The sequence below is a fragment of the Podarcis vaucheri genome (genome assembly GCF_965113315.1).
Source record: "Podarcis vaucheri genome assembly, chromosome: 13".
In the NCBI taxonomy this organism is placed as follows: domain Eukaryota; kingdom Metazoa; phylum Chordata; class Lepidosauria; order Squamata; family Lacertidae; genus Podarcis; species Podarcis vaucheri.
In genome coordinates this window covers 12148710-12164187 of record NC_138751.1, presented here as the reverse complement: position 1 = coordinate 12164187, position 15478 = coordinate 12148710, and the positions used below count along the sequence as shown (strand labels likewise).

The following is a 15478-nucleotide window of genomic DNA, read 5'->3' as shown; positions in this document are numbered from 1 at the left end:
GGGAACGGTGCAGAGGTTGCCAGCCACAGTGTACAGATCCCTATTTGAATTTTGGAGCAGGAAAGGATAATGGAATATGTCAGCCTTTGTCCCAACCATGTCCTCATCCTGGATCCTGGTTTGGTAGCCATGAATGCCAAAACCACAGATATGGTTTTGGCCAAGATGCTAGAGAGGGCGACAGAGAAAATTATACCAAAAGCAGTTTGTCGGAGAAGGCAGTTTACCACATTAGGCCTTCCGAGGAACATCAAGGAGCAGAGGAAACAGAAGAGGAGGGAGATGAGGAGAATGTAGGTGAGGCTTCTGTTGTTGGCCTTGACTATGGCAGTGTCCTGGTATTTGATGAAGATGCCAAACACCAGCACTGTAATCAGTGCTAACAAAACGGCAGAGAAATTTAGAACAATAGCCAAAGTGTCATCAGTAGCCAGGAAGTTTGGAATCTTAGGAATGCATTGATCCTTTCCTTTGTTTGGATATTGGTCATCTGGACAAGGGACACAAGTTTCCATGTCTAGAGAGAAAAGGAACAGCAATTTAAATGCATGGGAAATTGTTCTCATCATAGCTGTCTTAGCAGAAGCCCACCTAACATTGATGCAAATAATTGAGACTATGCTTTCTAAAGAGAACCTGCTTGGGATCTCTATGTGAAATACCTCTAGGTCTCTACATTTCTAAGGAGATAGAGATCCACCAGATGAATCCAAATTGGGGGTGTGGAACTTTGGGGGCTTTGAGGACTTCCTTAGAGAAGCTCACAACAGATGCCTAAAAAGGGTCCTTTGTATTTAAAAGTGTTTTTCCACAACTTTTTCATAATAACAAAAAAAACCCCCAAAACAAATAGTACTAATGAAACGTTCTTTTACATTTTGCAGCCAACAGATCTTGCAATCATCACATCAGAGTTACCTGGGAATTTGCTGGTGCTAAAATGTTTCACCTGGGTTTCTGCGTATTTTTTACTCAAGATGTTTAACAAGAACTATGCATAAAACTTTTGTAGGTAAATAACAAAGGCTATATATTATACCCAGTGCTTTTTTTCTGGGGGGATGCAGGGGTACACATACCCCTAAATATTTTGTGAATCTAAGTTTGGCCTCCTTGAGGGGCAGTATTTCACTATGTGTAGGAAAATGAAAGTACCCCTAAACATTTTTTTTTGGGGGGGGGGAGGACTGATTATACCATTATTTGAAGATAACCCCCAGCTTACTTTGGGGGGGAGGAATGTATTCTTTGATATATATTTATATGACAAGTCCTACCAATCTCATTTGAAAACATCCCATCTGGACATGGAGCACAATCATAACAGCAAGATTTCTCCCCCTCTTTTTTTTTCTTATGGTAGCCAGGATGGCAGTTGTCATTACATACTGAAAGAGGTGGTACCTATCCAAAGGGAAATTTATTATTAAGAAAATGTTCAGGAAATTGAACTTATATCAGTAAAAAGCACCAATAAACGAAAGTGCAAATGACGTGGAATAAAATATGCTCAAGAGAACAGGTGCCAGAATCACTGGATGAAATACCTACTAGATCAAGCATCTTGAACACTAAAGAAGATTATTATTATATTATATTATATTATATTATATTATATTATATTATATTATATTATATTATATTATATTATATTATATTATATTATATTATATTATATTATATTATATTATATTATATTATATTATATTATATATATTATTAATTTTATTGGATACTCCTATGCACACACTTTAAAAGGCCATGGATCATTAATAGCCAAAAGCTTGGTTGAAGAGGAATGTTTTTATTTGGCACCCAAATATATATAAAAATGGTGTCAGGCGAGCCTCCCTGGGGACTGAATTCTACAAATCGGGAGCCACCACAGTAAACACCTGTTCTCATGTTGTTACCCTCCAGACCTCTATGTATTGGGCACACAAATAAAGGACTCAGATGATGATTGGAATATTGTAGTACCTAGGTAAGCTAAAGTTTAAGGACCCCGGGATGGTTAAGTCCAGTCAAAGGGGTTGTGGCGCTCATCTCACTTTCAGGCCGAGGGAGCCAGCATTTGTCCACAGACAGCTTTCCGGGTCATGTGGCCAGCATGACTAAACCACTTCTGGCACAACGGGACATCGTAATGGAAGCCAGAGCGCACAGAAACACTGTTTCCCTTCCCACCACAGCGGCACGTACCATATTTTTCCATCTATAAGATGCCCCCATGTATAAAATGCCCCTTATTTTTGGGAACTCTGATTAAAAAAATGGGGGGAGAGACTATTTGTGTATAAGACGAGCCCAGATTTTGAGCATTATTTTAGAGTAAAAAACAATAGTCTTATACACAGAAAAGTATGGTATTTATCTACTTGCACTGGCGTACTTTCGAACTGCTAGGTTGGCAGAAGCTGGGACAGAGCAATGGGAGCTCACCCCATCACTGGGATTTGAATTGGCAAGCCCTAGAGGCTCAGTGGTTTAGACCACAGCGCCACCCGCATCCCCATTGTACCTACACTTATCCCAGCAAATAGTACAAATTGTAAAACATCTGATATAATGTCACTACCTAGAACAGGTGTGGAAAAACTTTTTACCCACCAGAGGTTGCTGAACTGCAACTCCTAACAGCCTCAGCAGTTACGACTGATGGCCAGGGATGATAGGAGTTGTAGTTCAGCAACATCTAAAGTATGAAAGGTTTTCATGCCTGAAACAGAATGACTTGAACCAGAAGTTTCTAAACTTAAGAAAGTGTAAATTACACTGGCTTTCCATAGTTAGAATTTCTCCCTTCCATATAAATGTTTCAGGATATAACATTAATAAAAATAATACAGATGGGAAATAATTTAATGGAATAGCTAAAGCAGGATGTAGCAAGCTATTTGAATGTTGATTGTTAACTCACAATTTAAAGTTTATCAGTATTTGCTTTCAAAATAATTATTTCACATTTGAAAGGACTGTAAAAGAAAACCTTGCAATCAATAAGAAAAACTTAAAACTTTTCTTGGCTGTCTTGACTGGTTATATTAAAAATGAATGTAATAACAGAAATTTTAATTTCTGTATTAAAAGGCAATTGTCTCTGTTCCATATATTATTTTGAAGACGTTAGAAATTGTTGATATTGTTATGAGTTTGGGGTGTTAAGGTGGGTGCCAGACCCCTCTATTCCCTGGATCCAACAAGTGTTAGAATTTAATCAAGGTTTCTAATTCTTGGAGTTGCCAGGCCAGCCTCCTGGTGTGGTGATAGCCTGGATGATGAACCATTAAGAGGAATTAAGGGGCTTGGCGCAAGGTGGCAAATGGGTGGGGTTTTCTGCCTCAGTAGATAAAGCCAGAGTTTAGAGTACAGAGTTTGGAGGAATGATTTGACCTAGAAGTAAAGCAGCAGACTTGAGAGAGCCAGAGAAATATTTCAGAGCAATGTTTGATTTCACTGAAGGTTCAGGTTGTATATATGTGTAAGTAAACCATATCTCTTAAAAACACCATAGTCTCTGCTGTGCCGCATTTCCAAAAGAAACACCACCCCTGGAACCCCTGGAATCTCACAATGCTCAGACATTGGGGTGGCATGCAACACTGGTGTTAGAATCTAGATTTGTGTTTCTGGAGAAGAGCCTGTGAGCAAAGAGTCCTGATTCTAAATGGAGGGAGGAACGGGAACACATCTGGAACAGATAAAGCAGCAAAGCTAGCAGCAGATGGAGCAGCAGTTTGCTGAAATGAAGTCCTCTCAATGGGTTTGCTAGATCAACAGCTGCAAGTGGTGAAGACTGACCTAGAAGCCTGGTTGTGAGACTTCAAGTAAGGGGGATCAAGAGGATAGAAGCCTAGCTAGCCTTGACTCTAAGGTATCTGAGTCACTAGCTGAAACCCTAATGGCTTTGGCTAATTTGGTGTTGGCCAACAGGCTCGCAACAGCACAGAGTGGGGTGCTCTGGATTCAGTGTGGGGTGCACAGCACCTGGTCTTCTTCCAACTGTGTGGCACAGCGTGCTTGGCGCAGCCTGCTCCCAACTATGCCATGTCACAAGCACTTGTTGCATGCCGCGTGTGTGGCGTCACACACAAGTCTTGCATGCATGCAACATCAGGCCCCCTCTTCAATGCAAGGTGGCACTGCTGCATTCCTCAGTTTCTTTAACACACTTTTATCTATTTGTCAACTCAATACAGTTTCCCAGTGAATTTCAAATGTATGCAATATATTAATCAATTCTGCCTTTTTCTTTGTTACATCTGCAGTGGCGGAGCTAGGAGCTCCAGCACCTGGAGCGGCTGTACGTGTGGGGGCAGGGCTAGCCATGCACGGGGGCACATCCCAGGGGGGCAATGCCACCCCTCTCATGGATGACACCCAGGGTGGACCGCACCCACCGCACCCCTTTCTCTGCCAGTGTACACCTATAGACGTCTCATTTTATTGTATGATCATGAATATTGATACTTGAGAGGCAGTGTGGCTCTTTCCCTACCGGAGTCAAGTTCCAGTGCCATTTGATTCTGTCCTCATAAATGGAAAACTCTTTGCCTGGAGGAGCCAGAGGATCCATCTTCCCCACTTTGACCCTGATGTAGGATCTATTTGGGAAAGTCACCAAGTTTCTAATGTCAAATCCACCTACTAATTCCCCATGTTTGTTAAACGTAATTTCATCTCCAGCACTGTTGTTGAATGACATCCTCTGAAGGAATGAGTGGAGCTAGAGAGAGAAAGGGAGAGTTCTAATAAAAAAAACTATAAAGTGTTGTAATAGTATCATTAAGGTGGTTCGGGTAACTTTCCTAGATAGATTTGAATTCACTTTCTTGGTTGGGAGTGGGGAAATTCACAATGAAGGTTTATTCAACTTTCAGTAGCAGATATGGGAAGAGAGTGGCAAATCGCCGAATTAGTGGAAATTAAGGTTTTGAATGTGCTGCCCCAGAGAGTCTATTTTCTTCAAATACATTCTAGACATTCTTTGAACAAATAAATCTACATTGTATGCATACTTGTATTCACTAAGTGCATTAACTCTTGAGGTGACAAATTCCAAAATTTGCTCATTTTAATGCCAATATGCCATATACAAAGGCATCAGTAGTAATAGGTGAGAATTCAGTGTTGCATGCAAACTGAACAGTCTGCCACAGGAAACTTTACCTTCCAGGGTTCAACAGTCTGAGGAGATGGTCGGCCACTGGTCTCAATTGTTCTGTTGTTGGCTCTGGATGAGTACCCGATATGTAAGGCATGTGCCAGAGCATATGCAGCGGTGTAGATACTGTAGCTGTGGCCAGTCATGCTCATTGCAAAATAAGGGGCAGGAAGGCTCTCCAGCATCTCCTCTCCTGTACATGTGTATGTGTCATCTATTTGCTCCATAGCATTTGGAAATCTACACTTGAATGCTTGCTCCCAGAAAGTACGGATAAAACCATCTTCATTTGCCCAGGAAGGACGCACATTCTGAAGAAATTCTTGGAAGCCTGGCAGATCATTTGAGTGAATTGCAAAGGACAGAGCACCATGAAGCTCTCGCATTTCAGCATAAAACAAATTGTGAAGCTTAGAGAATGTGAATTCAATTTGGGCTGTTGTAATCCACACTTTTGCTGCAGATACCTTCTGCTGATATTCAGGATGCATTACTTGAAGTATTCTAGTTCCTTCTATAGCATATGGTAACCATGAAATAGAAGAAGTTTCTCCATATATAATAACTGTATCAGCTTTGCTTACCGCAAAAGCTGGGAAAAGCCCTTGTGTTTCCGAGACTACTTTACGTTCAATAAAATAGGTATGCATATTGGTACCAATTCGACGTATGAATGCTGAACAGATTTTATTCTGCAGAAGCATTGGCTCTATGGTCTGCAAAAAATGTTCTCCGGCTTCATCATCAATAGCCATCAGACCTACCCATTTCCATCTGAAATACACAAGTAACTCAACAATCCCTTGATACTGAAGGGCTTCATTGGGGACCATGCGATAAAAAGAAGGGAACCTCAACTGATCATTCAATTCTGGTTGAAATGAACCATATGAAATCTAAAAAGGAAGAAGAAAAAAGGAAGAAGAGGGCATTTCAGCATGGAAAGAGGCATCCATCATATTGTTTAAAACCTTGTCACATACTGTCTAATATCTCAAGGTTAGTGACGGGAACCTATGATCTGTGTTCTAATTTGTCTGGCTGACCTCCTAATTTGTCTACAAAGTAGTTTTCGCTAAGCCACTGATGGAAAGAATTAATATCCTAGTGGTGCCGATGACTTTAAACAATCAACAATTGAGGCACTCTTTCCCCTCTGAAAACCTAAGGTCACTCATGAAAAAGATCTGGGTGTGAGGAAGTTAGTAACTCATCCAGTAGCCTGACAGTAACACCAAAAGTATGCAGTGGAATTCATAAGTATATTACTACCACCTAATGTAACACCAAAGAAATACAATAGGGATAGCATCTGACGTAACCTGAGGTTTTGGTTTGAAAAGGCATTATTTTCTCAAGAAGGAGGCCCCACCAAAATTCTGAAGGAAAAACGACCAGTCAAATTATTGCACATGAATAATCAAATTCCTACATGGAAAGGAGAAATTCCCATTGTTTGGATACTCAAATCCTACCTGTGGAATCTTGTAAAGACCTAAGATGTCTGCCATGTTTGAGGAGGTCTCATAGCTTAGTCCCCCGATGACTCCTATTACATTTTCCTGGATGCCACATTTATAGTTGGGTACAAAGTTATGAGAGTTAAAGATCAGAGCCTGAGTGTTGCAGTAGGTCATCTTTGAGTCACAATAGCTGTCATAGATGTGGAACCCGAGTGTGACATTGGGCAAAATATTGGGATTCTCATTGATCTCTTCAACAGCAAAAACCAAGGCTAGGATATGCTGGTAGAGCTTTGTCACCATGCTGCAAATAAATTAACTGGATAATTAAACAGTGCACATAATTATTTTAGTACCGATTTCTTCTAGATTTGAGATATGCAGCTGTCGAACTATAAAGAAGGAGCACAACCAGCAAAGTCATTCAGTAAGTTGGTTGGCAAGAACTATGCCATGAACATCAACAGCGCCACAGAACTGTGATTCATTGTTTGGAATCATTGGCACTTTCCAAAACATCCTAAAACTTCATCATCTTCATACCTATCTGTTCAGCTTTGGCACCTTCCTTTTTAAAGTTTCAAAGCCAATTTTGAGCCCAGCCCATCTACCTCAGCATTTTCTACACTGGTAACTGGTAATGTTTCAGAGTGGGGTCTTTGTCAGCACTACGTACAAGTGCCAAGCTGTTCCCTATAGACAGACAGTGCTGATCCCTTTATTAAGCTGTTTTGTAACATAGTTGGCCCCCAAAACAAACAAACCTCACTTTAATGAATTCGTTTCTATACTATATACCATTTTCAGCAATCTTGGACATATAGTACAAAATAAAATCAATGTAGATTTATCCAACAATATTCGTGTGGAGGTCCACTTATGCAATGAAACTTCTCCTTCCTCTCCTCTTTCTGTATGCCTTTGAAGTCTTCCCTGGGGTCAAGGGGAGTCCTCTAGCCTTCTGGGAGCATGTTTTGAGGGGAGGTTGCAGATGAGAGAAGTGGAAAATTCCAATGTGCAAGTGGGAATCTGCTATTGAGCAGCAGTTTGAGAAGAAACTGCATTTTTCTTCACATATCTTGGTGGCTTCTTTCCAGAAGACCATTTAGTAAAGAAAGCATGAAAAAGAAGAATAAATTTTCTTCTTTTTGTTTTGCTGCTTTGGTTCTTAGATTCTCTTTCTAAAAAGGAATAAGTGAAAACCCATTCCCTTCTAGAATGCTTTTATGAGATTTTCTTTTGGTCCCATAGCAGATTCTTTTTCCAGTAGCTGTTGGCATTTGGTTATTTTTAAAAGTGAATATAATTATGAAATAAATCAAGGGACTTAAGGGCTGTCATTTTCAATGCAAAGTATATCTTTCCTGCATACTATGATAGAATGCTTAAGATTTTGAATTTCTGCTCAAATTGAATTACAATATGTTGATGTTTCCAATGGTTCAAATGGCAATATAGTCTTTAAAATCAAAGAAACATGTCACCAATAATATAAATGTAAAGAATCATTGAAACACTCACACCCCAACACACATATACAACACACTTTCATAGAGGGAAACCGTTCCTTACATAGGTGAGATAATCAGTTCTGGGCAAGGTTGCTTCATGAATAAAACTTCAGGTAAAATGTAACAGATAAAATATGTCATCCCACCAATGAGATTACCTGGCTCATACCACTCATGTGCAACACATACAGGCTTCTTTCTGGTGCAGCTAATGCTATGCACTCTCCCGCTCTGTCATTCATCTGATCTTGCTCCCTCCCTTCTTGCATGGTTTTCTACCTGAAAAAGGCTGCCGTCAGCCAGCAAAGAGGAAGGAAGGAGGGAAAGAAGGAAGGAAGGAAGGAAGGAAGGAAGGAAGGAAGGAAGGAAGGAAGGAAGGGGGCAAATGCTGGCTGTTCAGATATCTGAATCTGCAGAGTGTATAGAGAAGTTTGGACATAATTCTTTACATTCGAATCAGTGAATTTACACAGAGCGCAGGCAGATAATGGGAACTGTGGGTCGTCTTTTTCAAAGAAAGCAAGGAAACATGAATTCATAGAGGCAGTCAACTATAGAAACATAAAACACCACACACACACACACACACACACACACACAGTGTAGTTTTATAGAAGGAAAGAATTTCTTACAAAGGGTCTTCAATCAGTACTGGGGATGGTTGCTCTTCGAATGACATTTCAGGGAAAATGTAATGGATAAAAGATGTCATCCCACCAATGAGGAGATCACCTGGCTTATACCACTCATTTGGAACATGCAAAGGTTTCTTTCTATTGCAGCTAATACTATGCACTTTGCACACCATGTTTGGAAGCAAAAGGAGAAAAATCACCATCCTGATGGCAAGCTTCCATCCACACATGAAATCTCCCACGTCTCTCAGTTTACCATATTATTACTGCTATTGACCTGATCTGAGCAAGATGGTTTGAGTGGCAGCTGGCTTTGCCAACACTCTACTCAAAGGGACATCTACCACCCCTTATCCTTAACTGCAACAATATCACAAAAGCATACATTGAATGACAATAAAGATACAATTTGAAATTTCAACACTACAACGAAAGAGGGAAACAGATCAAATCACAGTCCTGCCTCTCCCTAGTTCTTAATCTTAGCTGTCTATGGAACACTGGGGTGCTTATAATCAATTCAGACTTTCAAGTTATTTTTTTCTTCCTACTACCTTCTGTGAAGCCACTGGGGCTTTGGTCACTTGAACTAATTATAATGATTTTGATAATACAAGGAAGGTAATAAATTGTGCAGTGTTTTATCCTGCTGAAAATATGTTTGCTTCAACACTGTTGAAGGAAATCTCTTTTTTTTACATCTTAGAGTTGGAAGGCAACGCAGAGTTCATCTGGTCCAAGAGACCCATAGCCACCCATATGGGAAACCCATAGCCACCAAAACCTGGATAATGTTCTCAATAAATTCTTAGTAATGAGTAGAATCCAACCCTATTCTGATCTAGAATGCTGGAGGATTCTTTACCTTCTAAGCCATGGGTCACCAATGGGGTACTGGTGGACACACATATGCCCAGAGAAGCCTTCCCTGATACTGTGTTGTTTTTGTCACAAAAGGTGACCCACCTAGAAATGCATGAACTCTGAAAGGAAGCATACAGGGAAGATAACATATTTGTAAATATCTGTTGGTGGTTGAGTTACATGTTTCAATATATGTAACAAAACAGAAGCCCAAACAAACCAATTGCAGCGTAACAGAAAGTAACAGAAGAAAATCTGAATGGATGTTAGAACACATTGAGTCATGTTCATACATCACTCCTGCAAAGTTAAGCATGTGAGAGAGACTGAGGTGTCCCACAGCATTTTGTAACCCCTGGATGTGAGAAATGTGTAGAAAACTGGTTATTTATGCCTCAGGCAACAGGTGGAATGGAATGCCAGTAGAATATATGTCTTCCTCAGCTGGAGGGTGGGCATATTTATCATGGGCTGTATGTGATCTGACCATTGAGGATGGATGCCTTTGTGGCCTGGCAGGATGATAGATGGTGTGTTGAACTCTTCTGGCAGGGTGTGTCTTGGAAGAAGGATATTGGAGAAGGTGGCTGTTGGATGACCTATCTTAGTAACTGAGGAAAGAGGTAGGCATAGCAGACAGATAACTACATGCACTCTATCAAGCTTGCACTTATACCTTGTATTAATGGACTCTCTACCACAGTCCCCAACCATCCATTGGTTCTCCTGTTATCCATGACAAAACCATGCTGACCCATGATTTGATTATGTATGAATGGACCAACCTGTTATGTATCATTGAAATTTCACTGGAGAAGCTGGTCAAGCCAGATATGACTCAGCTCTGTTCTCCTGAGTATTCTGTGCAACTTCAGCCCAGTATTGAAGGCTTTTTGCTGTAACCCAGCAAATTCCCTTGGAATCCACTTTCTTTGAACAGAACTTTAGCACCTACGTCTGGTTTTGGGCCAAACAGACAAGATATGGTACATTCTGCCTCCCCGACTAAGCTGTCTGTCAGGGAACTGACATCGGAGGAAAGGGAAGTGGTAAGGCTCCCAGAGACTGGGAGAGAGTCAACAGCCAAAGCAGGGACCAGCAGGGGGAGCGCGGGGTCTCTGGAGGAGGATCTCAGTAATGCTGAGAGAGACGCAGCAGCCCAGGCAGGAAGCAGCAGGGGAGAGAAAGGGGTGAGAGACACTTCGAGCGAAAATAGCGGGGAGGTGTCAGAAGCAACTGCAGGGAGACCCATGCTGCGCCGGAAGCTGCCACGTCGTGAGTCCAGGAGACGTGTTTCCGTTAAGGAACTTCTTTGCTGGAAGCGCTTCCGCAGACAGCCACTGTCAGACTCTACTAGTGACTAGAGCAGACATGTCTGAGGAGCTCTGTCACACACAGAGGTTTGTGGGGTCGCACAAACTCTGAAGGGGCACAATTTTAAGCACAAGCAGCTAACCATCCCTTGACAGCAGTCTGACAGTCTCTGTACGCTGCCTGTGCAGGAGAAAGCATCATGAGCAACCCAGTCGGAACCGGAGACGCAGGGGTTGGAGCTGGTCCAAGCTTGGAAGAAAGGTATCAAGCTCTGGAGGTCCAACTTGCGCTGCAGACGGCGAGGCTCGAGGAGAGAAGGGCTCAGGATGCTGACAAAAAGGGGAGAACCACTCAGTTCCCCAGAAAGGTACCAGGATTGGTGCAGAAGTTTGGGGGGGACCCCAAGGATTACCATGCCTTTAGGACTGAGATGCAATATGCTCTGAATGTGCAGTTTGATGAGTTCCCTGATGAGGAATCGCGAGTTGCGTTCGTAATTGGGCATCTTGAGAAGGGGGCGCGGGACTGGGTTCGACCCCTGATGGCAACGCACAACGATATCCTAAAGGACACTATGAAATTCTTTCGTGCAATGGATATCATGTTTTCCAGCGATATTGAGGAAGGGTTGGTACGCAGACAGCTAATGGCTTGCAAGCAGGGAAGCAGATCTGTCCGTGAGTACTGGACTGAATTTACCATGCTGATTCACAGATTGGGGTGGGATTTATCGGCGGCACCCATTCAGATGCTATTTGAAGAAGGTCTTTCTTCAGCTGTGAAAGACGAGCTGGCCAGGAGCCCCAGGGCGGGGTCTATGGATCAGCTGACCAAATCTGCGCTGACCATTGGAGCGCGCCAGGAGGCAAGAGCCTTGGAGAGGCGGGAAGGGAGAGGGGAACGTTGGAAGGAGTTACGCATTCCAGACATTCCTGAGCCAGCTTTCCCGCCGGCAGAGCCGATGGAAATCGGAACAGCCCGCGCGCGCGCAGTTTCAAAGCCCAGTGAGGGGGCGAAGAAGGAGGGAAAGGGAGCCCGGAAATGCTATCTCTGCCAACAGCCAGGCCACTTTGCCAGAGTCTGCCCCCAGAGGAAGGAATGGCAAGGGATGGTGGGAGCTGTTGAGGGGGAAGAGCAGGGAGAAACGGAGCAGGTAAAAGCCAACGCCTGGTTGCCAGCAGGGCACTGCAGCCAGGCCAAAGAGCAGTGAAAGTGCCCCTTCCCCAAGTGCCAGTGCCAGAAGCTCCTCGACCTGCTCTAGTGATTGAAGTGTCGCTAGAGCTGCAAAATGGACACCCCCTAAAAATAAAGGCGCTGTTGGACTCAGGCAGCTCCTGCAATTTCATGAGCAAGGAGTTTGCTGCTGAACACCAGATACAGACTATCCCTTTAAGCAACCCCCTGCAGGTGACCACGATTGATGGCAGGGAACTGTTGGGAGGAGGCGTCAGCTTGCAGACCGTCCCAATGATAATGAGGGTGGCAAGGCACACAGAACTGATAGCGTTTAATGTGGCCACCTTGGGAGGCGCTCCCATTATTTTGGGAATGAGCTGGCTAGCCCTACATGATCCGCTGGTGGGCTGGCATCAAAGAGTGGTTTCCTTCGGTTCCGCACACTGCTTAGAACACTGCAGGGCGGAAAAGGGGTCAGCAGGGGCCCAAGCCACCCTAGCAGGGACGGAAGTGATGGAGAAGGGGAAGGTGCCACCACAGTATGCTGATCTCAGCGACGTGTTCAGCGAGAAGGAAGCGGACCAACTACCCCCGCATAGGCCCTTTGATTGCCAGATCAATTTACTCCCTGGAGCACAGCTTCCTGTAGGCAAGTTGTATGCCATGTCAGACAGGGAGATGCAGGAGTTGCGAGCGTTCATTGACAAGAACCTGAAGAGAGGCTTCATCAGAGAGTCCAAGGCAGCGGGGGGTAGCCCAGTGTTTTTTGTGGATAAAAAAAACACGGACAAGCCGAGGCTGGTATGTGACTTTCGGGCCCTAAATGCAGTGACAGAGCCGGCGGCTTTTCCTATGCCCAGGATTGATGATATTTTGACCAGGGTGCGAAAAGGAAAGATTTTTACAAAGCTGGACCTAAGGGGGGCGTACAACCTGATACGTATAAGGAAAGGGGATGAATGGAAGACCACCATGTTCACCCCTTTGGGGGCATTTGAATACCTCGTTATGCCTTTTGGATTACAAACAGGCTCCGCGTGTTTTCAAGCCTTTATGAACCATGTACTGGGGCCTTTGCTCTACAAGAATTGCGTGGCCTTCTTAGATGACGTGTTGGTGTATTCGGAGAATGAGGAGCAACATGTGAGAGACGTCAGAGAAGTGTTGAGCAGGCTGCAAGCCAACAGACTGTGGGTGAAACTGGAAAAGTGTCAGTTTCATACCAAGGAGGTGGAATTCCTGGGGTACCGCTTGTCAGACAAGGGGTTGGCCATGGACCCCGGCAAGGTTCAAGCGGTGCTGGAATGGAAAACACCCAAGACCAAGAAGGATGTGCAGAGGTTCCTAGGGTTTGGAAACTTTTATCGTAAGTTCATCCGAAACTTCGCCCACCTGACGGCGCCCATCACGGACTGTCTCAGCAGCAAAAAGAAGTTTGTTTGGACGGGGGAGGCGGAGCGAGCGTTTGAGGAACTGAAAAGGGCCTTCGCCTCTGACGAACAACTTCTACATGTGGATTTACAAAAAAAGCTGAGGGTCGAAACAGACGCTTCGGACAGAGCCATAGGGGCGGTGCTTCTTCTGCAGCCGGGGAAGGAGGGGTCAGAGTGGCGACCGTGTGCCTTCTTTTCGCGAAAGCTGAACAAATCTGAGAGAAACTACACGGTGCACGACCGGGAACTTCTTGCGATTTATGAGGCCTTCCGGAGATGGAGGCATCTACTAATTGGTGCACAACAGAAGGTGCAAGTGTGCACGGACCATAAGAATCTAGAGTATTGGAGAACTGCGCGAGTGCTCAACCAAAGGCAGTTGAGATGGGCCCAGGAGTTCTCCAAATTTAACTTTGAGATTTGTTACGTACCAGGCCCGGAGAACGTTAGGGCGGACGCTCTCTCACGCAAACCTGAATATTTGGAGGGAGAGGGTGCACCCGAAGAGACCCATGTTATTCCCGAGGACCGCTGGGTGTGTGGGGCGGCTTTGGTGGGGCAAAGGGAACTGGTAGAGGGAACGGTGCAGGATGAATACGCCCAGGACAAACTCAGGGGTCTCAGGAGGGAGGGAGACAAACCCGGGGGTTTTGAGGAGAGAAACGGGGCGTTGTACTACAAGGGAGCGTTATACATACCTGAAGGGGAATTGAGGGAAAAGGTACTCAAGCAACTGCACGATAGCCCCACAGCAGGGCATTTTGGGCAACACAAAACCATGTGGCTGGTTACCAGGGAATTCTGGTGGCCCAAGGTCAGGGAAGATGTGCGTGAATATGTGAGAGGGTGTGACCGATGTCAACGAGCCAAGGGGGAGAGGCGGGCACCGGCAGGTTTATTAGAACCACTACCCACGCCGGAAAGACCATGGGAGGCAGTGGCAATAGATTTCATGACTGATCTGCCCAGGTCCAAAGGGAAGACAGCCATTATGGTTGTGGTAGACCTGTTAACCAAGATGGCCCACTTTATAGCCTGCTCACATGCGGTCACAGCAGAAGAAACCGCTAAATTGTTTGTGGAAAATGTGTTTAGGTTGCATGGTGCCCCCTTGAGGGTGGTTTCGGACCGAGGGAAACAATTTACTTCCAGGTTCTGGAGGAAGCTCATGAGCTTATTGCATGTAGAGGTAAATTTTTCCACTGCCCGTCATCCAGAAACCAATGGGCAGGCGGAAAGAGCTAATGGTGTCCTCCAGCAATATTTGAGGTGTTATGTGAATGACAGAGAGAATGATTGGGTGGAGAAGCTGGCGTTGGCAGAATTTGCCTATAACAATGCAGAGAACGTGTCCACGGGGATGAGCCCTTTTTTGGCCAATCACGGGTGTCATCCCCGAGCCTTCCCAGGGGGGGAGGGGGAGAACTGGAGCGTTCCTGCCGCAGAACAGTTCGTTGAAGAAATGGAAGCGATCCATCGCCAGCTCCAACTTAATTTAAACAGGGCGAAGGAGGAATATAAGAGGCAGGCAGACAAAACCAGAAGGGAAGGGGAAAGCATTAGGGTGGGGGACCAGGTGTGGCTGTCCACCCAAGGGTTACCATTTAAAGGAGGTTGTAAGAAGTTAAGACCCAAAAGACTGGGCCCATTTGAAGTCACGCAACAGGTCAACCCAGTGGCTTTCAGACTCCGGTTACCGAACCACATGAAGTTGCACCCAGTGTTCCACAGATCATTGCTGTCACCGTATATAGGGGACAGAGAGGGGAGGGTCAATAGGGGACCAGCTATGGAAGAAAAAGAACACAGCTACCATGTAGCGGAGATTCTCGATTCCAGGTGGAGGGGAGAGCAAGTAGAGTATTTGGTAATGTGGGAAGGGGAGCCGGAGTCGGAAAACACCTGGGTCAGGGCAGAG

General features: G+C 44.5%; 1 protein-coding gene across 1 annotated transcript; it reads right to left on the bottom strand.

Annotated features, from left to right (window-relative positions):
- Positions 1 to 283: 283 nt before the first annotated feature.
- LOC309516914 (metabotropic glutamate receptor 4-like) lies at positions 284 to 6733 on the bottom strand. Its single transcript, XM_082195873.1, has 4 exons — positions 6640 to 6733; positions 5929 to 6060; positions 4499 to 4726; positions 284 to 517 (listed from the first exon to the last, which is right to left on the bottom strand). Exons 1-4 carry the CDS (start codon positions 6673 to 6675, stop codon positions 401 to 403), a joined length of 513 nt encoding a protein of 170 aa, XP_082051999.1. The 5' UTR covers positions 6676 to 6733; the 3' UTR covers positions 284 to 400.
- Positions 6734 to 15478: the final 8745 nt, after the last annotated feature.

Excerpts from the sequence above, each read along its gene's own strand:
- LOC309516914 (XM_082195873.1), bottom strand. The coding sequence starts at position 6,675 with ATGGCAGACATCTTAGGTCTTTACAAGATTCCACAG. Across the intron at positions 6,061-6,639 it reads GTCTTTACAAGATTCCACAG|ATTTCATATGGTTCATTTCA; the intron begins GTAGGATTTGAG and ends CTTCCTTTTTAG. Across the intron at positions 518-4,498 it reads GGCACTGGAACTTGACTCCG|ACATGGAAACTTGTGTCCCT; the intron begins GTAGGGAAAGAG and ends TTTTCTCTCTAG.